The sequence below is a fragment of the Monodelphis domestica genome, chromosome 3 (genome assembly GCF_027887165.1).
Source record: "Monodelphis domestica isolate mMonDom1 chromosome 3, mMonDom1.pri, whole genome shotgun sequence".
Taxonomy (NCBI): domain Eukaryota; kingdom Metazoa; phylum Chordata; class Mammalia; order Didelphimorphia; family Didelphidae; genus Monodelphis; species Monodelphis domestica.
This window is the reverse complement of record NC_077229.1, coordinates 441,906,689-441,931,334: the sequence shown is the minus strand read 5'-3', so window position 1 is coordinate 441,931,334 and position 24,646 is coordinate 441,906,689. Positions and strand designations below refer to the sequence as shown.

The following is a 24,646-nucleotide window of genomic DNA, read 5'->3' as shown; positions in this document are numbered from 1 at the left end:
ATAAACATTTAAATGTCACTTATCATAGTGAGTGGGTTACATGGTAGTATTTGTATAAATCCCCTATAGATGGGCATGAAAATCAGAAGAAAAAGACCATGTGGTACATTTTAGTTCACCAAAAGGTTGCCATAGTATTTTTCTGAATAAAAAAGTTTGTATCCAGGCTAAACATTGAAATTTTGAAGTGTGCCTGGTTGTAAACCAGGTGGTAGCTATGACCACAGTAGCTGAAGGAATAGATATTCTTTCAAATAAAGTTCTAAGTTACTTTGAATCCACTTCCAATTAAAAGACCCTTAGGTTATTATGACAGTTGGATCTGTAGCATGAATGATAACTAAGTCATTTCAGCAAATATAACTTTAGGTTTCCCTCTATGTAGAGGGAAATGTATTATAGGCGTGCCATTTGTCTAATGGCATCTATTTTCCCTTTTTGTTTTGATTATCCAAATAACCTTGTCATGGCATCTAATGTCTGGATGGAGTTCAGTAGGAAAGAAAAAAACAAAGAAATAAAAAAGGAAATATAAATTAAAATTTGTGATCTGATGTTCTTTAGGATGACCAAGATATTTAGTTTCTGTTTTTTAAAAAATCCATCATCTTCATTAATCACGAATTTTGTCAATTCCATACTAAATTCTGCCCCTTAATATGTACCTTAATTATTAGTGGCTAGGAAAGAAAAAAAAAACTAATGGATATTGAGGACTTCTGTAAAATCTTTAGCAAGTAGAATGGCTAGATAAAAATAACTGTATAACAAGTGATTAGGCACTTAATATTTAAACATAAGGACTAAATTACAAAGACGTGGGACCATTGTATAAAAATTAGATCAGTCTACCCAAAAGATTAGTGTTTATATCTGGAAACATTTTTGTTGCATGAAAATATTGGTGCATAACCCCTCACTGGAACCATTAATTGAATTCTGAAGGCAAAAGAAAAAGAGGGCAGCAGAGGATGGGATGGTTAGAGAGGGTCATGGAAATAAGAAACAGGAACTGGAAAGATTTTGGAAATACAGTGGAGGATACAATGCTATGGTCCTGGGTGTCACAAAGAGTTGGATAGGACTGAATGAATGAACAATATTAACTAAAACTTGATCAGTAACTCATCATATAAAGATGAAAATACATATCTCTATCCCTATATTGAACTCTATCATTCCTCTCTCTCTCTTTTTTTAAAACCTTGCCTTCTATCTTAGAATCTATGTTAAGTATTAATTCCAAGACAGAAAAGCAGTAAGGGTAGGCAACTACAGTTAGGTGACTTTTCCAGATCACACATCTAGAAAGTTTCTGAGGTCGGAATTGAGCTCAGGACCTCCAATCTCTAGTCCTAGCTCATTATCCACTGAGCCATCTCATTTTCCCTCATCTCTATCGCTTGCTATCTATAATTATGTCTATATTTATCTCTTTACTTGCCTGCCTGTCTATATTTTATCTTTAAATAATGAAATAGTTTAAGAACAGTTTTTAAGGGAATACTTTGGAAACAGTCATCTTTCAGTCATTAGGTGTTAATTTGCAACAAAGCCCTTTGAGGGACATGAAGAACCATAAGAAGCAATGGGAGGAGAGGTGCAAATACAAAAAGCTAAACCTAAATAAGTTGAAAAGGGCAACATAAATCTGTTTCCTACTAATGATCACTTCCTTTTGTACTCAGCATCTCTCTCTTTCCTTCTCCAACCCTGATCCTCACTTGTTTCTTTATCTCTGCTCCAATAACTATAAAAATCTTGCCTTTTTATCTCAACTTTCATTTCTTTTATTTCTGGATGCCTTTACAAAGTTGAATCTAACTGTCAGTGTGGAATATGTTTGATAGCTACAGTTGACCTTTGGATTTAAGTTACAGCAAATGTTTCTTTAGGGAGATTTTTCATTATTTACAGGAAAGTCACCTAGAGGGTCAACGTAGGCTAGAAACTTTCATTAAGAAGTCAATTCAGAAGAGCTGCCTTGCAATTATTGTCAGAATATTCTATCTAGTTCTACTATTAAGAGAACATCTCTAACACTCGTGTAGTTTTTCCTTTCCTTGAATGAAATATTGGCCAAAGACATCTTTGGAGATGGAATTTTCTTACTTCTTTTAAGGGTCTGGTACTAGCTCTAGTGTAAGTCAGGGAGAAAAAAGACAGGTACACTCACTCTTTGAAGCAAGAAGAGATTTATTGTTCGTGGAAGATAGAGAATTCAAGAATACAGGTTTGAAGGGTATAAACAAACTGGTAGAGCTTTAAGACTGAATAAAGAATAAGAATAAAGAATGAGAACCACTGATTAGTTTCTGGTTGGCTTAGCCAAAGATGTCAGCACTACTGTCTGTGAGCAGTGTTGTATGGGTAGCATTTATCTTGGACCCTAAGTTTGAAGAAAGTAACCTGCTTATTTACAGCTACTATAAACACCTTGCTTTGTTTCTAGGAAGAGTTTTAAAAAATCTGATTGCATCCTCACTCAATGCCTTTGCAGTATTTCTCAGTTCCCATTCAGGTAATAAGAGATGTTAGTTGGGAAGAGAGAAGATGTTTGGGTCATCCCTAAAAGTTTTAACATTCATGCAATAAAAGCAAATTTTTAAGATTTTGTAAATATTGACTTTTTTATTCCAATACAAATATCTTTGCTTTACTTTAGGGGAGAATCATTATTTCATCAATAATTATGCATTGCTTAAATCCATAAAATTAATATGTTAGTAAAAGAACATATACATAAAGGCCTAGAAAAATATGCATATACTAATGTTCATATGATTTTACGATATATGTAAAGGAATCATAGGACCATAGATATCATCTTGTCACACTTCCAGAAAATTTTTGGTAGTGCACACCTATATATCAAGCTTATACCTGAAATTAAATAAAGTTTTCATGACAGATATACACCACCCAACTTGCTTTAAATATCATGCATTTCAGTAGCTTAACACTTTAAAAAAATTAGCATGTTATTGTGCTCCTTATAACATTTAAGTGTATCCTGGTGTTCCTGCAAAATGGGTTGAACTCTGAGTTGGAGTTCCCTTTCTGGAGAGGCTATTATCAACTTCTTTTATTAAAAGTAGTTTTTTTAGTAGCTTTTTTTCTGATCTGAAAATGGGCAGATGTTACTTTAAGTTTGGTTTTTAATGAATGCTATGGCTGTTTTTATTCTTATGTTTCCATTTCTTTTTTTGAGTCAATGACCTAGAAGTCAAAACCTTAAGATCTGTCTTCTTTTGGAATGGGAGCTCTTACCTTTATTGATATCCACAGTGCTAAGCATAGTACATGGTGTCCTAGTGAGTGCTTAAATAAAGACTCCTTGACTGACTAACTGATTGCTGTTTTTCAATATGTCTAAGGGAAAGCTCTCTTGAATTCCTCTATGGACAGAGAACCAGGACAGGAGAATGCTTCTCCATCACAAAGTCGCCTTGCACAGACATACAGATATTAACTCTCTGTCCTATTTAGAGCCTGGACCAAATCCCAGAGAGTCTGAGGAGTTTTCTTGTTTTTCAAATATGCAAGAATTCCTTAAATAGCTCTGGAAATCACTCTGCTATCTGTTAGCCCATTGTTGTAATGGCCATTGACTCTCAGTGAGAGATCAATCTTGGACTTGCATTAATTGGAGGAACAAGTTCAGATTGGGTGGAAAATTGGGAAAGAGAAAAATTATTTAGTGCTTGAAGGGTGGTGTTGCTCCCCAAATAATCTATTTCTACATTTTATGGAACTGAAAAAAATAATTCCACTGATATCTGATTTAGGAGTGTTTGGACTTCTTCATGCTTTGTTGCCACTAATCCTGAGGCAAATTTGGAGGGTATTTTCTCTAAAAAGTCATTCTTGTTTGAAGTTTTCTGTGGTTATTCAAAATACACTTTACTTTCTTTAGACTAGTATAGATCTAGATACTTTCCATTTGTTCATCATGATATATAAATTAAAAAAACTTATATTCTCCAATCTAAGATAAATATTTCAGTATTACTGCATTGAAGTCCTTTATTTGAAGCTGCAAAATTATTGTGGCAAAAAATGACTCTCAACTATAAATAACAGAAGTGAAAAATAGCTCATGTAATATGGATGTTAGAAAATATTTTTAAAGATTCAGGATTACTTTTAAATATTATTAATAAATTTGAATAAGAAAAAGTGGCAAAAAAGGTGTTCCTCATATTTACAAAAGCCCACAAAAAAACCCAAAAGATCATAACAAAAGCCCACAAAAAGAATACTCTATTCACTTAAGTCAATGGATAAGTGATTTCCCATTTCCCCTCTGAACTGCTTATGTGAGGACAGATAAGTGGTTGGTCCTAACATAATGAAGTCATAGAGAAAATGATTTCTGAATTTAGTTCAGTATTTGAATAGTTCTAACTGTAAGGGGGCCTCTGCAAAGCCAGGACTCAGCCATAGAAAGGAAGGGCCTTCACAAGGAAATGTTAAACTAATTGCAAAAAGAAGACTTCTCCTGGTGGTTGTCTGAAGTCCAAACAAGTCCTTTGAGTGAATCAGAAAGAGAGCACTGCCATTGGCCAAACAATGATGTGTCTGCACTCTGGGGATCCATTAAAAGCTAGTTGAAAGACCTAGAGTTTGTGTTTTCCAGTGGGTCCTAGCAGGAACAAGATTATAGAGGGACCCAGTTGGAGATACCACAAAAGTCCGACTTCTCTTTTGGGTCATTCTAAAGAGTTTCTCATAGCCTCCCCATCTTCTGTCCCCTCCCTCTATACATATCATTGGGAGGTAGACCCTTCTTAAAGACTAATTGCTCCTGGAACCACTTGCACTGACCCATTCTGGAACTCTTCCATTGTCTTTTAATTTAAGCGTCACTCTGGATGCAGACAATTTTTCCCTGGTCAATATCTTTGTTTCTTTTCTAATTCACTCAAGGCACTAGTTGGGAATCCATAAAGGGATCACTAGCTAGCTGGCTACATTTTTACCAGAAGATAAATGTCCCTTTGTTGGATCTTTACTTTTTACAATTGAGGTCTGGGCTTCCAAAAGCTAACTTTCTTAGTTCAGACTTTTTAAGGACTTGACCTAGAAATAGCTTTGTGTCTATATGGTAAGTAGCAAACCCATGGGAAGATTATGGAATAAACTTGACTTTTGAGGAGTGCTCTGACTTAAACCAATGCTCCTGTTTCAGAATCATTACTATTAGTACTGTATATATCCCTGGAAAAAGAAAGACTTCAGAATATTGTTCTTTCTTCTCATTAAAAGACTTTCATGACCTGGAAAATCAATGAGTCTTTCCAAATAGAAGCAACTGAGTCTTCAGATATGACTATTTTCTTCCCCAACACACATTTTGATCTATTTATTATCTCTGCTTCATTTATCTGAAATCATTGGAAAATGAATATTCTACAGAAGACTATAAACTCCCTGTGGACAGGTATGCTATGTTAATTATCTCTCTATGTGCTCAGTGCCTTCCACAATAATTTAAGATTATGTCATTTTGTCTTAGATCTCTGATTTCACAAATATGGGAACTGTCTCCCCCAGCACAGATCCTAACTTAGTAGATGAATCTTGAAATTGGTGCTAGGTGCAGAAAGGGCAAATAACTTGCTTAAGGTCACCCAACTAGTAAGTGTCAGAGGTGAGAATTGAACACAGGTCTTCCTGACTTTCAATTTACTATGTCCTGCTATCTCTCTTAAACATATTGGGAATATATTCATAATATGTGGTTAATAGATGAATAAAATGGATTTTCAAATTAATTATAACTATCAAGCATCAAAAGTACTTCAAAAATTCTGGTAAAAATCTTTCTACTACATAACACTTCCTTATCTTATTAAAGATTAGACTTAAGACCATCTAACTTTTTTTTCCTGAAAACTAGGAGTTATTATAAACATCAATTATTGTGCTGGTCTAGTATATGTGGGTGCCCTCATTAAGTTATAAAGTACTTCTTATATTTTCATTAAATATACCCAAATGCTAAGACTTTGGGCATTTTTCAGCCTGCTTTTTATAATTTTTTTTTCACTTTCCTCTGTTAAGTATCACTCCTTGTACTGCCTGCACTGCTGTTTCAGGTCAGCTGCTTCATTTTATGGAGGGTCTTAAGTCATCTGGACCAATGATGGTAGCTGCATCTTTGACTGAATAGGGTGCCTGGGCCCTGTGACTTTGGGTTTGCAGCTGTGCTGGCTGAGGCTGTAAGAGGCTTGGCTTTAGTTAGAGGGCAGCTACTCTACATCTCTTCCAACCCTAAGAAGAGCCAGGACAGAGCAACATTATATAATGATCAGTCAGTCACCCCCACCTTTCCCTTTTCCTTTCCCTTTTGCTTCCTTTGGCTCTTCTTCTGGTTCAGGGGGAGGTGGAGGTGGCGGTTCAGGTGGGAGGGCTTCTTTCTTTTTCCTTTCCTCTTCCTGTTCTTCTAATTCCTGTTTTGCTTTTAAAACAGACAGGTAGAAAACACATTTACTAGTTGGTACAGGTTTACATCATTCAACATAAAACAGTCTCAAATATACATGACAGGGTGACGAGGGGTATCTTCTAGATAGTGACATTTCATATAGTTGGATAGATATATTTTGGCTCTGCAGAGAGGGGTAGGGGCTCTGGCTTCTTACTGGAGGACATAGGAGATCAATGGCTTCTAATTGGCCTTCTTATGATTTGGTGACTGGGGATGGAAACAAAGAGACTTGGCAAATGAACCAGGAAAAGCAAAGCAGACCACTTTATGGGCTTCTAAAACTCAAGGAGAGATAGCTTCCATCTTCTCAAGGTGACTCCTTTGTTGGGACAAAGCCAATAACATCTCTCCCTTGGATATCTCTCAAGATGGAAGAGCACGATATGGCAGTCAAAAAAGCTAATGCCATCTTGGGCTACATTAAGAGACACATAGTTTCCAGATATAATAAGATGATGGCATGTTCTACCCAGGTAAGACATCTAGAATCTAATGTAGTGTCCTAAAATGTGACAATTACCTTTAGCTTCTTTTTTCCTCAGTTCAGCAATAAAAAGCTCTTGTAGTTTTGTGGCTAAAGCCCTTTTATCTACTTCTGCATTGACTGTGATTAGAATGTCTTGTTTTCCTGAAAACCATTTTTCCAGCTCTGGCCAGTTGTCCAAGAAACCTAAAATTCTGCAACATCAAAAGATCAAAGTTGTTAATTTGTTCAACATTATTTAAGTTTTTCTCAGCTTTTAAAAATATGTAAGGTAAAAAGAAAACTAATAAAATTATTAAACCTGAAAAATCAATCCCCAAAAGTCAGTTATTAGAAACATAAAAGAATACCCACATCAAAACAATGCATGTACGCTCATATTCCTCTTTATATATACATATACATGATCACTACTGTTAGAAACAGTACATTTAAATGATTTTTTTCATATCTTTGAGAAATGTTTATATGGAAAAGATGCAATCAGAGTTTTTCACCATTTCAAACAGGTTATTACCATTTTATTTATAACTAAGTAAAATTTCAAGGGAATGGCATTGACTTTGTCTATAGATATGGGCAGAAAACTCCCAAGTTCTACTCTGATCATTGCTGTCATACCCTGTCATAGCAATTCATTTCTTTCTTTATTACATGGCATTGCATATAATGTTTTGCTATAAATAGAGACCTGGGAAGAAGCAGCTATTCTGTTTGGGCTGTTGGGCAGAAAAACTCAGATTACTTAAAACAGAGAGCCTGGAAAAAAATAAAACAACAGAGAGCCTGGAACAATTCTGGGAACTATTTTGTTCTCAGGAGAATGGAGGGTCTTAATGTAGTTTGATTGATTCTTAAAAGGACTATTTTAGCCTTAAGAGTTTATCTAGAGGGTGTGGTTAAATGGCACTGGTTTCATTTTGCTGTTAGGGATGCAAAGTTATTATGCTATTTAAGTGTGATAAATTTCTTTTAAAAATTAATTCATTTAAAATTTTTTTGATTTCTAAATTCTCTCTCTTCCTCCAGCCCCTCCTTAATGCATTGAGAAATCAAGCAATATGATATCAACTATACATGTGAAGTCATGCAAAATATGTCTCTTTTAACTGTTATAAAAAAAGAAAAAGAAAAAATTTTAAAGTATACTTCAATTTGCACTCAGAGTTTCTTTCCTGGAGATGGAAAGCATTTTAAATCATTAGTCCTTTAGAATTGTACTGGATCACAGTATTGATCGGAGCATCTAAATCACAACTGATCATTGTTACAATATTATTGTTAGAGTATACAATATTGGCTACATTTGCATAAAAAGTCCAGGAATATGTTTAAGCAAAGACGGCAACGACCCCAATCTTAACTTGGCTCTGACTGTCTCTATCCCATATCTATATGGGAGAATGGAAAAGATTTAAGGTTTGGAAAGCTCTGAACCCCTTAACTATTTGGTAATTGTTGGTAAGTACCAATTACTTGACTTCCACTAATTGAATAATTGGATATTATATAGAATATTCTCTATAAGCAAAGGTGAGGTATATGACAGAAGCACTAAAGCTATGGAAAAAGGAATAGTACCAAAGGAAAAAGAAAAACCTGAGTCCAGAAACATTAGTTAGCTGGGAGGACCAAAGTGTTTATTCTAAAGAGTTTAGCTTCTGCCTGTTAGCATTTCTAGCTGGGAGATGAATGGAACTCAGTAACCAAGTCTCTAAAGGAAAAAGACAGGATAGGTTTTTTGAAGGTTCTTGGGCGGGGATGTTTGTCTTTTTCTAAAAAAGCTGGAGAAAACCTATGGTATTTGTGCTGCCAATATATGGCAGTTCTAACTCTGTCCTCGAGAAAGAGATTGTCAAGGACATTGAGCCAGGGGAGGAGCAGTATTGGATGGCCATTCAGTTTAGCAGTATTTAGTTGAGCCTACATGACTTAGGAGGCATCCGAGCTGCATTTGGTGGACATCCGACAAAGACTTGGTGGAGCAACATAATGGCATTAGGAGAAATCATCTTCTGTCCTGTCTTGTGAGAAACACAAGGTTCTCCTTCAAGGAGTGACACATGATTTTTGTATATGTATATTTTTTGTATATGCCCCCAATATTAGTGCTTGATCATATGTGTTCCCATTGTGAATGCCTTACCCATATGAATTTCTTATATGTGCAATTTTCCACACGTATATACTTTTCCCATGGATGCTATGCATGTGGGGAGAATGTTCTTGAAATTTAGAAGGGAAACATTTTGTTGCTGCTTTAAAAAAAATAGTACTGGGGCAACTAGATGGCTCAATGATTTGAGAGCCAAGACTAGAGATGAAAGATCCTGGATTCAAATTTGGCCTCAGACACAGACCTAGCTGTGTGACCCTGGAACAATTACTTAACTCCCATTGCCTATCCCTTACCAATAGTCTGCCTAGGAACCAATACACAGTATTTAAAGAAGGTGAAGGTGTTTTTTTTTAAAGTACACGATTTTATTCAATATCTTTGGTATAACCAAATTATTTGTCCTCTAATTGTCTAAATAAAAATTGAACACATTGCAGGGCAGTTAGGTAGCTCAGTGAATTGAGAGTCAAGAGACAAGAGGTTCTGGGTCCAAACTTGCCTCAGACACTTCTTAGCTATAACACTGGGCAAGTCACTTAACTCCCATTGATTAGCCCTTACCATTCTTCTTCCTAAGAACCAAAAAACAATATTGATCCAAAGATGGAAGATAAGGATTAAAAAAGAGTAAACACATTAGTAGAGGCTCACAAGTTATGTTTTGGGGGTTATAGGTCCAGAGAATACTTTGAACCATGGACAGCCATTCCTTGAGGAAACCTGCTTGTAAGTTTGTGAGTCCCCTCAGGTAATATCCCATTTTTGTTTTAGCATCAAAAAAGCAAATACTTAAAATCAATATATTTTGTCCAGTTTTTGTAATTCAAAAATAGTTACAATTCCATTCTTCTAAATACTGAATCAATAATATTACATAAAAGAAAAATAAGTATTAAACTGACCTGTGTTGTATCTGATCCCTCAAAAGTTCAAACTTTTCTTGTTCTTCAGGAAACATTTCTGAAGTTGCACTTTCTGGTATACCAGTTGTGTCAGTGTTTCTTTTCTCCTCTCCTATATTAGAATTATTTCATTATTTCATTAGAAAATGTTAAAAAGCTATAAAAGTTTAGCATTTCTACTACCTGTCAAAATGAATTGTTTGGATTTATCATTTCTTGCCCCATACAGGTTAACATTTTCATCAATAACTAAGAAGGTGGAATAGAGCTTGTCAATTGGGATTACTCATTGGACAAAAGAATTAGAACTGAAAATTTCCTTGGGTAAAAATTAAAACTAGTCAAAACCAATACAGATCAAGTTTTAATAGTAGAGTCATATAGCATATTAAAACATATATTCAAAAAAGGAAGGTAATTTGAAAAAGATATAGTGATCCCAGTGAATAAAAGCCTTACTAATGGTCAGAAATGGGAGAAAAATAGTACATGGAAAGTTGGAAGTACTGCATCATTGTGTCCATCAAGTGACCAGATTTAACTAGACACTCAATTCTGAGCTAATGAATATAGAGTTTTGAATTAGGAAAAAAGTGAAAAGGAACCTAGAATTCTGAGGAGAGACATAAGGGGTCTGAAAAATTTGAGGGGTGGTTAAAGGAATTAAAATTATTTAGTATACCGAAGAAAAAGTCAAACAATGATAAAATAATAATGTTCAGGTAAAGAACCATTTCACTGAATGAAAAAGGCATTTCTTTAGCACTTCCAATGTATAGAGTACTATGCTAAGCAATGGGAAAACAAAGAGAAAAGTAAAGCCATCTCTGGTCTTAAGGAGCTCACATTTTAACAGAAGAATCACCATATTAGATAGTTCAGCTGCATGATAGATGGAAATGGCCTGTGCTTTGCAGTAGCCCATAGTATTTAGCTATTTCCTATTCCTATTTAAGAAATTACAAGAGGCAATGGGTCTAAACTACAGCATGGCACATCTAGGATCTTTATGATGAATAATTTCCTCTGCACACTAGGGTTATTAGCATTTAAGAGGGTATTGAGGAAGATTGAGAAAGTTTCTACTCTTCAGGTCTTTAAGAAACATAGATTTTCAACTGCCTGAGATAGTTATAAAGGAATCCTCATTAGAAGGAAGGTAGTGAACAAAAAAAAAAACTTGTTAAAACCCCTTCCATCCTATATTATACTGCATTAGCCATTTTTTGGAAAGTGAAGAAACCATATTGTCACTCCAATAAATGTGTCACCAAAAGGTATTAGAAAAAATGACACTTTTACCATAACTGTATATATCTAATTCGGAAAGGGCTCAATTAATTTTTATTGTGATGAACTCTTTAGGAGCTACTTTATTTTCTTCTAAATTAATAGTCTGGAGAAGAAAAGCATTAGGAGAGACACAACAATTGCCTTGATATATGAATCACTGTTACATGGAGTTAGGAAATAGCCTCGTTCTTTTTGCTTTTTTTTCCAAACACAAACAAAAGAGAGATTTCTTTAGGATAAAATTATCTTGGGGATATTATTTCTTTCTGAAACAAAAGACCATCTTTTAAAGTATATTCTCCTGATTATATTGAATGGCTACAGCTAATGGAATATCAGTCTCCAAATAATTTAATTTGTGGATCACCAAAATGGTATATCCTGAAGGTAAAGAGGAATAATGGAGAATTGTGCAAGAAGCAGCATAAAAGATCATCAAAGAATATGTGGTTGAAAGGGAAGATGGGGTTAGTCATATAGCAAGGGCAAGAGAAAATTGATAGGTAGCTGGCAGTAGCTAAGCATTGTCATTTGATTGTTTCCAACAGTCTTACCTAAGAAAGAATGATGAGTGAGAACCTAAGCTAGTTTGAAAATAATTCCATAAAGGTAATACAACAAAGAGTAGCCAGAAGAAAAATGGGGTGGGAAACCTTGCTGAAACAATGAGGTTGTTCATAATCTTAATCAGGGTGATGCCATAAAATTGTGCTGGCATCATATAAAAGAGTCTTAGTTGCAATACTGATCCAAATTAAAATGGTTCAGTGTACTAGGAAGACTAATGACTTGGAGTCAGAAGGCCTAGGAAGTTGCAAGGATCAAATGATACAATGCATATAAAGTGCCATGTAAATGCCAACTAGTTTTTATTATTAATGAATAATGTTAAGAGAGCATCTTTCAAACTTAGAAGTTATTTTCATAGGGGAGGTTGCATTTGGCAGGGATTTTCACTGCCAGCTTCTCATTTAGATGCTATTAGTGTACATAGTCTAGGGCTATAGGACTGAACAGTCATATAGTCATGGTGGAAGAGTTATAATTAGGTGGTTCAATTTTTTTTTAAATCATTGAAATTTATATCATATTATTCTCCTGTGATAGTCATACTGAATTCACCCTTTCAAAGCATAAATCAAAGCTACAAAACTCTATCTAATTTCTATCATGAACTATCCAACTTACCCATCACACGATTCAGCACCAATGTGTCAGTTATATCCAGCAACATAACAAAATCAAATGCAGGTGGGGGAGGAGGGGGGTCTTTGGGAGCAGATGGATCAAAAACCAATGTTGATTTTTTGTGAGCCTTTATTTCATGTTCTGGTTGATCTGTGTTGAACCCTGTAAGGGCTTCCTCAAGAAGTTTTGCTTGATTTATGGTCATTGGAAAACCATCCAAGATCCATCCTTTGTCTGATGATATTTCACTAAGGTTTGAAAGAATATGAAATTGTTAATGTTTAGGAAAAAAATTAAAACGAAACATGATCATAATACAAAAAGCCTGATTGTTATCTCTTGAATGCTTAAATCAGGTGTAATTAGAATAACATAGTATCATAAATTATTATTAAAATATCATCATATATACTTCATTTTTAATCTTTCTATTATATAATTGCTATCACAACTGTGACAAAAATACTTCGATGTTGTGGTGTGTGAAAGATGAAATGACTGAGCAAATAAAGTTTAAGTTTCTTAAGAGTATCAATTTATTAAGCTGTGCATGCCAATTATATAACAAATCAGGACCAGGACCCTTCAGTTTTGGCACTAGACCCTAAATATAGGGGTAGGGGAGGCATATTTTATGCTTTAATACAGTTAATCAAATGAGACCAACTAATTAAAAGAAAACAATTAAGAGGGTACAAATTAAGATAAAAATTAGGTAATCTGGTTTCTAATCATAGGAATGACTATGGACTTTCCAAACTGGGAGGGGGTAAACAGGTATAATTAATTACCTGAAATCAGAAAAGGTATTACACTCCTTGCAAGTATCTGTGAATAATCAAAATAACATGGGAAAAATAATTGATTGATAAATATGGGGCTAGTTTTCAGATGAGACATGTGGGTTGCTTAAGATGCATAATTTTGGGAAAATTCCTTGCATCGTTCTTTGGATCTGACTAGGTTTATGGTCAGTATATACTAAATCCTTGGGGTTAAGTATTTTTAAGCTCCAGGGAGAAGTGGTTGGTGTTTTCTAGCCACATAGAGCTAAGTTCAAACAATACTATGAGATTTTCTTCCTATTCCAACAACTGACAAACATTTTCTCAGAAAACAGAATTTCAACAAGACCTATAATAGAATAGAAAGGGAACTGAGCTAGCTCCAGAATTGAGTCAGAAGATGGAGTTAGCATGGCTAATTTAATTCCCTTCTGAAATATCTTAGAGGTGTCTTAAGGGGAAACTCATTCAAGTTGTGGGAACTGGGAGAAAACCTCATTGCCTTGTTTGAACTTGGCTCCATGGGACTGGGAAACACTGACCACCTCTCCTGGTGCTTAATTGAGGACTTTAGTTATACTGATCAGAAACCTGGTCAGATCCAAAGAATGATGCAAGGAATTTCCTCACAATTATACATCTCAAACAAATCAACTGTCTCATCTTTAAACTGCCCCCATACTTATCAATCAATTATTTTTAACTCGTTCCTTTAATCGTTCACACACACTTGGGAGGAATGGGAAATCTCTTCTTTGGATTTCAGTTCTACATCAGAACTACATCTATTCACTCTTCTCCTTGCAACTTGTATCATCCCCAATATTTCCCCAAATTAGAAATCAGACTATCTAAAATTATATTCTGAAGGTCAATTATTTTCTTTTAATTAATCAGTCTTACTGGAATAATTGCTTTTTAATATATATAAAAGTCTCTTTTCTCCTGGATTTGATGTCTCTCCCTAAGCTGAGGAAGGGGATTGGTTCTGATTTGTTAGGCAATTAGCATACATTGCTTAATAAATCTAAATGCTTAGAACCTCAAACCTTTGTTTCCTCAGTCATTTTATCTTTCATTTGCCATAGTGACTATTTATTCATGATAAAGTCCAAGCCCTTTGGCTTTGAACTGAAAAAATAAAGTGTCTTTTTCTTACATTTCTAGAAAACACTACTCATTTAAAGGATATTTATTTAGCCAAAGAATTATGATACACTTGAAATTCAGTGTGGCAGTATGTCCCTGAGCTCATGAGTGTTCACACTGTTCTGTACCAATCATTAAAGCAGGATGTTAGAAGAGTGCTCAAACTATCCAAATTTAAATAAGCTTATAAATAGATTAACTATAGTATAAAAGAAGATAATTCATACTTAATAGCATTCACCATGATTTGAATTAGCAGTACATCGGGGATACTTCTTCCTCTCTTGAGCAACTTTTCACATTTTGAACCAAGTTGAGCACGATTAGTAAGCTGAGGAAACAAACAACAAAAGCAAGAGTATATGTAACCAAAGAATCACATTTCAAAAATTTTGTTCAATAAGACTGAAATGGTTGCAGTGATTGATTTTCAGTGAGAGGCAGCTATTTACATGCATAAAATATAAATGAATATTTGAAATTATGAAAATTTGGCAATTAAACTTTCCCCTGGTTGGGTTTATTAATAGATTTCTTTGAAAGCTACATAAAAGGACTTCTGGAAAATCATAGGAATCCCAAGGTGCAAAAAGTATGTTGGGGATCACAAGTTTTGATTCCAGCATTACTACTGAATTTTACTGTGTCTCCTTAACTAAAATACAGAAGATGTTAAAGGGACACAATTTTGTGAATATATTACCTTTCCAGTCTAGCCGGGCTTATCCAATGATACAGAATCATGCATTCATTTGGTATAAGTTCTGCATTAATGCCTGTATTACAATTTTTAAATGATATTTTATTGATATTTACTTGAAGCTGATATTAGTTCCCAGTAATTGGAATATAGGGCAGGGATATTGGTGAAGAGGAGTAACATCAGGCTAATGTCATCATTCAAGAGCATCATAGTTCCATTTGATGAAACCTTTACTCTGGAGGTATTTTAGGGGAACTAACATTAGGAAGACCAAATAACAAACAAGTATTTCAGAATGTCACATTGGCTTGTGAAAAATTCATCCATTCAATAAATATTGACCAGGTGCTTGCTATGTACAAGAATATAAAGAATACAAAGACATGAAAAGATATCAATATCAATGCTTTTCTCAAGAAACTTTTTTTTTGCTTTTTAATTAATTTCCTTTATTTTATATTAAATCGATAAAATCTTTGACTGTTACAGGTCTCCTTTAATAATATATATTTAATTCTCACTACTGGAACCACAGCTTGCAAATGCCATAATTACATCAAAAACAAAATAAACAAAAACCAAAACCAAGTATTGTATAAAATCTAAAACCCAACATTGTTGCGTTTAAACATCTATATTTAACTTAAAAATGTATTAAGGTGTTAAACCTTAAGTTTTGAAAAGATGCCAAAAAAATAAATATTTTCACTCTGACTTTTGCTGTTAGCCAATGGCTAAGGGGATAAACACAGAAAGAAATCTTGCCCATCAATCACTACAAATTGCAAAGAATGCCTGCTGAAAATAAAAGATGCTGGAGATTTTTTTCAGAAAGGAAACCATACAACAGCCCCAGATAAAGCATTTCTCCCAGTTATCTACTGAATTATAATTATAGTAGTAGAAGTAGGAGAAGCAACTTCCACACTTACCACCAATTGCTTCAAAAGATTTTGTTATAAAAATTTGGATAGTATAGCAGTGTGCCTGGAAGATTAGCAAAAAGTATATATATTCCAGTTACCTCTGATTTAGCCATAATCACATATGTAAGCCTTTTTTTGGACAAAAATAGATATTTTAATAAAAAACAGATTATCAGACTTGAATGACTTCAACTATGGATTCAAGGGTGGTAGTAAAATCAATGGGTCCAATTATGACAAGGTGATTCAGGGACAGAAAAATCAAGTTCATCAGGTAAAAGAAAAGTGCAAAATTAGAGACTCAAACAGATTTGTTAAGCCCTATTTCAGTCTTTCCACAAATTACAATGAAATTTCTTATTTAATTTATAAAGACTTTTAATGGTCTCACTACAAAACATGGTCTAGGCTCATTGGGAAAAAAATAATTGTACTGCCTCATCTGAAGTGCTCTGGCCTGTCCATCCAGAACACTAGATATTTCACTTTTACAAAAACGCCTTTTTTGTTTTTTTAGGCAAGTTCATTTTTAGTAATTGGTAAAAGAAAAGGGTATTGATCAGCATTTCCACCCCAACAATACCTCTCTCTGCAGCTAAAAATCCTTCATTCAATCTGGTTCTTTATAAACTTTTATTTGCTGAAGTTGGCAAAGTTTGCAAAGGCATCTTGCTTGGGTTGTACAATTCCAGAAGCCATGGCTAGACTGGGCACTCCCTTGCCCGTTGTGCCTGTTAATCCCAGCCCCGTAGAAGTCATTCCCATGTTCACATTCATTCTCATCATTCCCTGGTTCATCAAGGGAGTATTTCCAAGAGAGGCAATGCCCATTGTGCCAGTCATCACATTAGGGATGCCCATAGGCATGGGTCCCCCCATCAAGGTATTGGTCTGATGCCAGACAGGGATCATGTCTGGTGGTGAGCTTAGGTTCACAGCTCCAAAACTTTGGGTCATTACATTCATAGGCTGTTGCATATTTTGTTGCTGAATCATTGTATAAGAGATGGCTGCAGGGGTTTGGAAGGCTGCATACCAGGTAGTAGGTTGTTCAGGCTAATGTTTACACTGGGGTCCAACCAAGTAGATGGCAGGGTTTTGCTGATTGATTTCTGGACCATATCTGGATGATGATGATGATGATGATGATGATGATGATGATGATGATGATGATGGTGGTGGTGGTGGTGGTGGTGGTGGTGGTGGTGGTGATGGTGGTGATGATGATGATGATTAGCACTGTGCTAACATTTTGTAAAGGCTGTGAGCGTGACATGGGTAAACCAAGACCCATTGTATTAGTGCTCATCATAGAGAAATTCATACTTTGGGAAGATGTTATGGTTCCCTGGGAGGAGGCCATTAAATCAAATAGGTCTGAAGTATTTGAGGCTGTTAGAGGCTGACTCAGACTTGGCTGTGAGCTACTGAAAAGCTCTCCACTAGAAGTTGTGGGACCCGAAGAAGCTTGGTTGAAGGCACTCCAATCCCCAAAGTCTCCATTCCCACTTGTTGCTGAACCTTGTGAAGGAAAAGTTTCCTGATGCAGCCCCAGATCCAAAGTCAGCAAATCCTTCAAATAGACCAGCTGATCCACCTGTTGGTTGGTTAGTGCCATCAAACAGGAGATCAGCAAGGTCACTAGATGATTTGCTGCTAGGCACTGAAGTCTTTATTGAAGACTGAGGTGTATGAGTTGTAGCATTTTGATCTGAACTTGCTTTGTCCCCTGTGTAATGTGATGCTGCTCCAAGATCAATGGTTTTGGAAGGATTTGCTAGTGTTGGTTGTCTCTGTGGCTTGTGTAATGTGTATGTGTGTTTTCCTTACAGTTTTCTCTTCATCTTTTAATTCATTCTTGGTAGATTTGCCTCTTCTTGCTTTCTTTTCTTCATCACTGTCACTGCATCTTTCTGGGGGAGTCTTCTCTATCTTTCCTGCGCAACTTGCTGATTGTGTCATCAATTGTGCTTCCAATTTTATCACTCAGCTCACCTAATTTATCACTGAATGGAAAAGTGCTTTTGTTTTTATCCCCCTCCTGGTCCCATTTTGATTTCTGCTCAGAATTATACCTTTCACCGTATCTGAACCCTTCAACACTGTCTGAAGAAACCCCAACATATTTGTTTTTGTTCTTCTTTGCCTTCTTTCTCTCTTCTTGAAATTGATCATCATCTTGGGCAAATTCTACCATTTCTTTCACCTTTTGGTGTATATTTATACCTTGGTCCTTGATGTTTTCATCTACAAAGTGGTAATTTTCCAGGGATCGCAAATCATAAATGGGTTCTCTGGCACTTGTAACAACATGCTCTGATCCGTTCCTTATGCTAGGAGCAGCAACAATTTATAGACTCTTCTCCAATTCTTTTTTGTTATCTTTTAACATTCGGGTCCAAAGCATGTTCATAAGTTCAGAAAATTGTACATACATAAATGTGGCCCTGGCAATCTCTCCCAAAAGTTGCCCAGAAGGTCCCCAAGGATCATCTTTGGTTGCCTCTCAAACCTTAGACTCGATTTCTGAATAATTCATAACCACATTGGTGACTTTGCCACCAGCTCCCGGATCTTCCACATGTTCAACATCTTGCCCCACAGGAGTTGAGCCTCTGCTGCTTCCTCCTTCTCCTCCTCCTCCTCCTCCTCCTCCATGCAGACCCAGGGGCACTTGCATGCAGGAGTGGGGCAGATTGGGGCCAGGAGTGATGTCTCCAGCACCGTCACCACCCACCGCCGCTACCTCAAACTCTCAAGAAACTTCTAATACTAATAAAGTCCTTGGTCTGACAGTGTTATGTTGAGTCAGTCAACGAAAGGTTATCCCTAAGCCATGTAAATGACTGCTATGAGAATTGACTAATATATGACTGTCAGTCACACTAATAACAAAAAAAATATGGAACATATTTGTAAAATCAATGTTTCAATAAAATAATTCCCTAAGTTGTAAAATTAAGCTTTATGCATATAAATGTACAGGGAATAGGTAAGAGGTATAATCATTATATTAAAAAAAACTCATCTCAATGGCTTATAAAAGCAACTTATTTTGTTAATGTATTCATATGATTTGAAAATAACAAAAAAAGTAAACAATGGGATAAGGAAAAGAAGCTTAGTTTCAGTTAAAAAAACAATATGTGATTCAAAGTAGAGTAAGGTGTGTTCCAAACTTGTGGGGAAATGGAGAATTGAGAACAAATGTCTCCAAAGTCAGGTAATTAAACCTAGTTTTCTGTATATATGATGGTGACTTGTGACCCTCTATCAATAGGTTATGGATTTTGAGATTTTTTTTTTCCCCAGGTGTGATATATTTTCATTGTCATTGACATTCAAGTTTGTAAACCTTAAAGCATTATACTCTTATAATAATAATAATAATTGTCATTCAATAATAGTTAATCGTTAATCAATAATAAGCATAAGTTATAGTAGTAGTAGCAGTAGGAGCAGCAGCAGTAGTAGTAGTAGACGCAGCAACATTTCCAGGAACCTATATTTGTGATATGTCCAGAATTAGGAGTTTTGGGCTTTGGAAAATATACTTTACTATGAAAATCTACATGGAGAACAGATTATTTGAATTAAATAAAGCTATGCGGTTTAGGTATAGGCTTTGGGTGGATCCCTCTTTCCATATAGGTTGGCCCTTTCTAGAAATGCCTAGGCTCTAGAACACCAAGACATTAACTAATTTGCCCCAAATCACACAATTTGTGTCAGAGATGGGCTTTGAAGCAAACTGTACCATGCTGCCTTTCAAAAATACTTTGAGGCAATTTAAAAATCTAGAATGTTTAAGAAGCGTATCCTATGTGAATATAAAGAAGGAAACTATAAATAAATTAGGTGAATATAGGATAGTATACTTGTCAGATCTTTGGGAAAGGAAAGACTTTAAAACCAAGCAAGAGCTAGAAAAAAATCACAAAATATAAAATCAATAATTTTGATTACATCAAAATAAAAAGTTTTTGTACAAACAAAATGAATGCATCCAAAATTAGAAGGGAAGCAACAAAATGGGAAACAATCTTCATTACAAAAACCTCTGGCAGAGGTCTAATTACTCAAATTTATAAAGAGCTAAACCAATTGTACAAAAAAAAACAAGCCATTCTCCAATTGAAAAATGGGCAAGGGACATGAATAGGCAATTTTCAGTTAAGGAAATAAAAAAAAACTATTAATAAGCACATGAAAAAGTGTTCCAAATCTCTTATAATCAGAGAGATGCAAATCAAAACAACTCTGAGGTACCACCTCACACCTAGCAGATTGGCTAACATGACAGTGAAGGAAAGTAATGAATGCTGGAGGGGATGTGGCAAAGTAGGGATATTAATTCATTACTAGTGGAGTTGTGAATTGATCCAACCATTATGGAGGACAATTTGGAACTAAGCCCAAAGGATGCTAAAAGACTGTCTGCCCTTTGATCCAGTCATGGCACTGCTGGGTTTGTACCCCAAAGAGATAAGGAAAAAGACATGTACAAAAATATTTATAGCTGTGCTCTTTGTGGTGGCAAAAAATTGGAAAATGAGGGGATGCCCTTCAATTGGGGAATGGCTGAACAAATTGTGGTATATGTTGGTGATGGAATACTACTGGGCTCAAAGGAATAATAAAGTGGAAGAATTACGTGGGAACTGGAACAACCTCCAGGAATTGGTGCAGAGTGAGAGGAGCAGAACCAGGAGAACATTGCACATAGAGACTGATACACTGTGGTACAATTGAATGTAATGGACTTCTCCATTAGTGGCAGTGCAGTGATCCTGAACAACCTGGGGGAATCTATGAGAAAAACCACTATCCACATCTAGAGGAAACACCATGGGAGTAAAAACACCAAAGAAAAACAACTGCTTGAATACATGGGTGGAAGGGATGTGCTTGAGGACGTAGACTCTAAATGAACATCCTAATGCAAACACCAACATGGAAATAGGTTCTGATCAAGGACACAAATAATACCCAATGAAATTGCGAGTTGGCTGTGGGAAGGGTGAGTGGAGGGGAGGGAGAGAAATAATGTGATTATTGTAACTAATGTGATTATTGTAACTATGTTCTAAATTGACTAAATAAACTAATTCAAATGGGAAAAAAAAGAAGTGTATCCTATGGTAAAGAATAAAACTGATGAGAAAAAAATCTTAATGAACTTTCTTAATAATGTTGTATATCTGGCAGATATAAAACACAGGTAGATTTTGTAAAATGACTAAAAAGAAAAGAACTACAGAAAATTATTTTGATATAAATACAATTTTCTCTAGTTAGAGTAATTTAAGAATTTATTTAAGAATAGAACAATTTTTAGAGAAATATTTAATTTATATTTAATTTTAGAGTAATATTTAAGAATTTAATAATAGAGTAATTTAAGAATAAATTCTGGCAGGTTAAAAAAGTAAAGGGGAGGGGAAGCTAGGTGGCTTAGTGGATAATGGATAGAGAGTTGGGATCTGACTCAGGAGGGTCCTGGGTTCAGATCTGCCTCAGACATTTCCTAGCTGTATTAACACTGGGCAAATCACTTAACCCCAATTGCCTAGCCCTTATCACTCTCTTCTATCTTGAACCAATATTTAGTATTTATTCTAAGTCAGAAAGTAAGGAGTTTTTTTCCCTAGAAACCAAAGGGGATATGGAAGGCAAACATGATCAAAGTTAAATATGAAAGAGAAAAAGTGTCAAAATATATAATTTTACCAAATGTCAATATGACCATTTGGCAAGATTCAATGATTTTACTCAATTATAAGTAATAGTGATTATATTTATTTTGCTACCTGTACAACATATGGGTAATGGAAGAGTTGATGAAGTATCTGTATTGACTAGCAAACTTGCCAATATGTTTTCTCATGAGAAAAAATGCACTGCTGGTTTATTCTATCCAAAGAGAAATATAATGGGAGCTGAATGTTCTGCTTGATGATTTATATGGGAACTTTTAAGGTCAAAATCAGATTGTGTTACTTACTCTTATTCTCACATCCTGGGCTGATGGTGGTTTAATAATCACTTCATCTACAGACAAGAGAAGTAGAATAGTTTTTTTTAATGACATTTACAAATAACAGCAATTAAATCTATACATTTGCATTATCTGGTTATGGTCACTCTGCATATTTGAAATACTTATTCCTTGCTCAGAAAACTAATAAATACATTAATTATAGTGACTGGTAGCCTCTCATGTCATTCTGACCTTTTAAAAATTGAATGGCTACCATTTATTAATTTACTTTCAGCTTTTGAATCTTTTCAATTTTGTCCATGAAAAACAAGTCTCAAGGACTCCCTCATCCTATTAGTCTAGGAACAAATATACAAACTGAAACTACTTTGGAATGCATAAAGAAGTAATCATGCAGGTTTTTCTTTATAGTTAATTTTAGGGAAATGGTTTGCAGGATTTGAGTTAAATATAATTTTGTTCAAATAAAAAATATTAAACTTTTCAGGTTTTTATAATTAGAGCTACATCTTAAGTACCAGTGCAATGGAGGGGAAAAGAGTATATGATTGTCTTAGGGAAAGATGAAAAAGACTAAGCCACTTTGGGAGAGTTACTCAAGTCAAATGTAAAATTTTATGGTGACACTGGCATGAATAGTACATCATCAACTCCAGATGTACTCCAATCATTTTGGTAAGACGGTGGGTCTTTGTCTTTCTCATCTGCCCTGATGTTATGCTCTGTGGACATCTGGACATTGACATCTTAGCTTAACTCACACATACATACACATACACACATGTCCCTTAATTAGGATATGAGTTTCTTGAAAGCAAGGATTGTCTTGCTTTTCTACTCATACCCCTAGTGCTTTGCACAATGGTTGGCACATAATAAATATTTTTCTGTTCCATCTGACAGTGGCTGATGATGTGATGATTGAAATCTGAACAACAAAGTAGAAAATTACAAATCTATTTAATATGCCAGTCACATTGGGTTTTAATATTGGGTTTCCCTAAGTTATCCTACAAAGGGATTGAATGACTAAGAAGCAGATCCCAACTAAAGTAAATATTAGATGTGGGGTCACCTAGACTAAATTTATTTTGTCTGAAATAAGAACTGAAATTTCTTTTTCTAAAATAAGCTAGCTGTCCATTACTCATTTATCTTTAAGTAATGGGCTACTATTTCCTTCTTGTATAAGATGAATAAGGAAATGGTAATGAGCAGCCCCATTACCCTTACCAGCTCCAGAGGGGAACAGAAGATGAAACCACAAGGTCTCTCTCTAGAACTACAGAGTTTGGGATGCCCAAATCGAAATTTCTTTTTAAAAATAAATCTACATAATAATATAAAGAAAAATGAAGGTAAAAAAATCCCAATGGTATTTCTATGTTTCATTTCCCAGAGGAATAAAGACATAGAAACATTATTTTTTTTCCAGGAATATCCACTTATCCCCAGCCAGTCTTTCTCCCAATTCAGCATCTCTCTTAATCATGACATGACATACTCTTCTCTCCACCTGAACTAGCACTCTCTACATTGGAACTCCAGATTTCAAGTTTTGAGTTCATAGGGAAGTTTATTTATTAATCATTAGGGTCCAAATTAGCTGGTCCGAGATCCCTGACCATGCTTTGCTTTCACATTTCATTTGACCTGCCAATCATCCACTCAGAGGATTTTGTCATTTGTCTGCCAAGGTACACATATGCTTCTTTCAATTCAAAATGCTTTCGACTTTTTTTCTGCACACAGTAATAAAATCAATAGAATTGCTTCTGGAAAGGGCATGTAAATTAAATGCCCTATATTTGAACTTTCCATTCCTCTTACTCCTCAGAACAAAACACCCCTCCTGAGCCATACCTGTAGTATGGTTACTCTATACCTGTAGACTATTAGAATTTCATCCCTTTAAGGTAAGAACTATCTCTCTTTTTTGTATTTATATCTTTAGTGCTTAGCACAGTGCCTAGCCCATAATAAGTGCTGAATAAATGTTTAATTCATTCATACATTCACTCACTATTCTACTGATTCAATAGATTTTTACCTTGTTGTGGTAGATTCTCATCTTTTTTCTCCTCAGTAGGAATTATTTCTGCAATAGTCGTCATGTTTGAATCCTTAATATCCTTTTAAAAACAGTTACTTACATTTTAATAAGATTAATAATTTCAATTTTCTGTAACTTAGAGCTTAAGTGACAGAATACATGCAATTATATCTGAAAAATTAGTGACACTAAAGGAAACTCAGATTTTCATTATAATTTATTATAGGTAATAGACATGGGAGCCTAGGGCTGAGGAACAGACAACATTTTAAAAAGTCTAACTCATTGCAAACATCCCTTGTTCAAGATCTCCACTGGTTGGCAGCAATTGGGCAAACAAAGGAAAATGGACTTGCTTCTTGTTAAGATCCAATATCAACAATAAAGAAATAGTTATCATAACATGATCAAAGAACTAACCCCCTCCTCTCTCTCTCTCTCTCTCTCTCTCTCTCTCTCTCTCTCTCTCTCTCTGTTTCCTCTGTTTCTCTCTCTGTCTCTCTCTCTCTCTCTCTCCTCTCTCTCTCTCTCTCTCTCTCTCTCTCTCTCT

General features: G+C 35.2%; 1 protein-coding gene and 1 pseudogene across 2 annotated transcripts in view; both read right to left on the bottom strand.

Moving 5' to 3' along the window:
• LOC103094680 (sperm flagellar protein 2) overlaps nt 1-24,646 on the bottom strand; it is a 136,579-nt gene that overhangs the window by 110,969 nt on the left and 964 nt on the right. Inside the window, exons 2-8 of one of the 2 annotated variants that reach the window (XM_056824544.1) lie at nt 24,094-24,175; nt 22,047-22,093; nt 14,641-14,744; nt 12,480-12,727; nt 9,999-10,110; nt 7,014-7,171; nt 6,332-6,463 (exon numbers count right to left, since the gene is read on the bottom strand). In XM_056824544.1, coding sequence (XP_056680522.1) covers nt 6,332-6,463; nt 7,014-7,171; nt 9,999-10,110; nt 12,480-12,727; nt 14,641-14,744; nt 22,047-22,093; nt 24,094-24,157 — 865 coding nt within the window. In that variant the 5' untranslated portion in view covers nt 24,158-24,175. Of the gene's footprint in view, nt 1-6,331; nt 6,464-7,013; nt 7,172-9,998; nt 10,111-12,479; nt 12,728-14,640; nt 14,745-22,046; nt 22,094-24,093; nt 24,176-24,646 lie in introns of those variants that run through there. The other variant, XM_056824545.1, reaches the window with a different exon arrangement.
• Nucleotides 15,746-18,840, bottom strand: LOC100014876 (clathrin interactor 1-like; annotated as a pseudogene).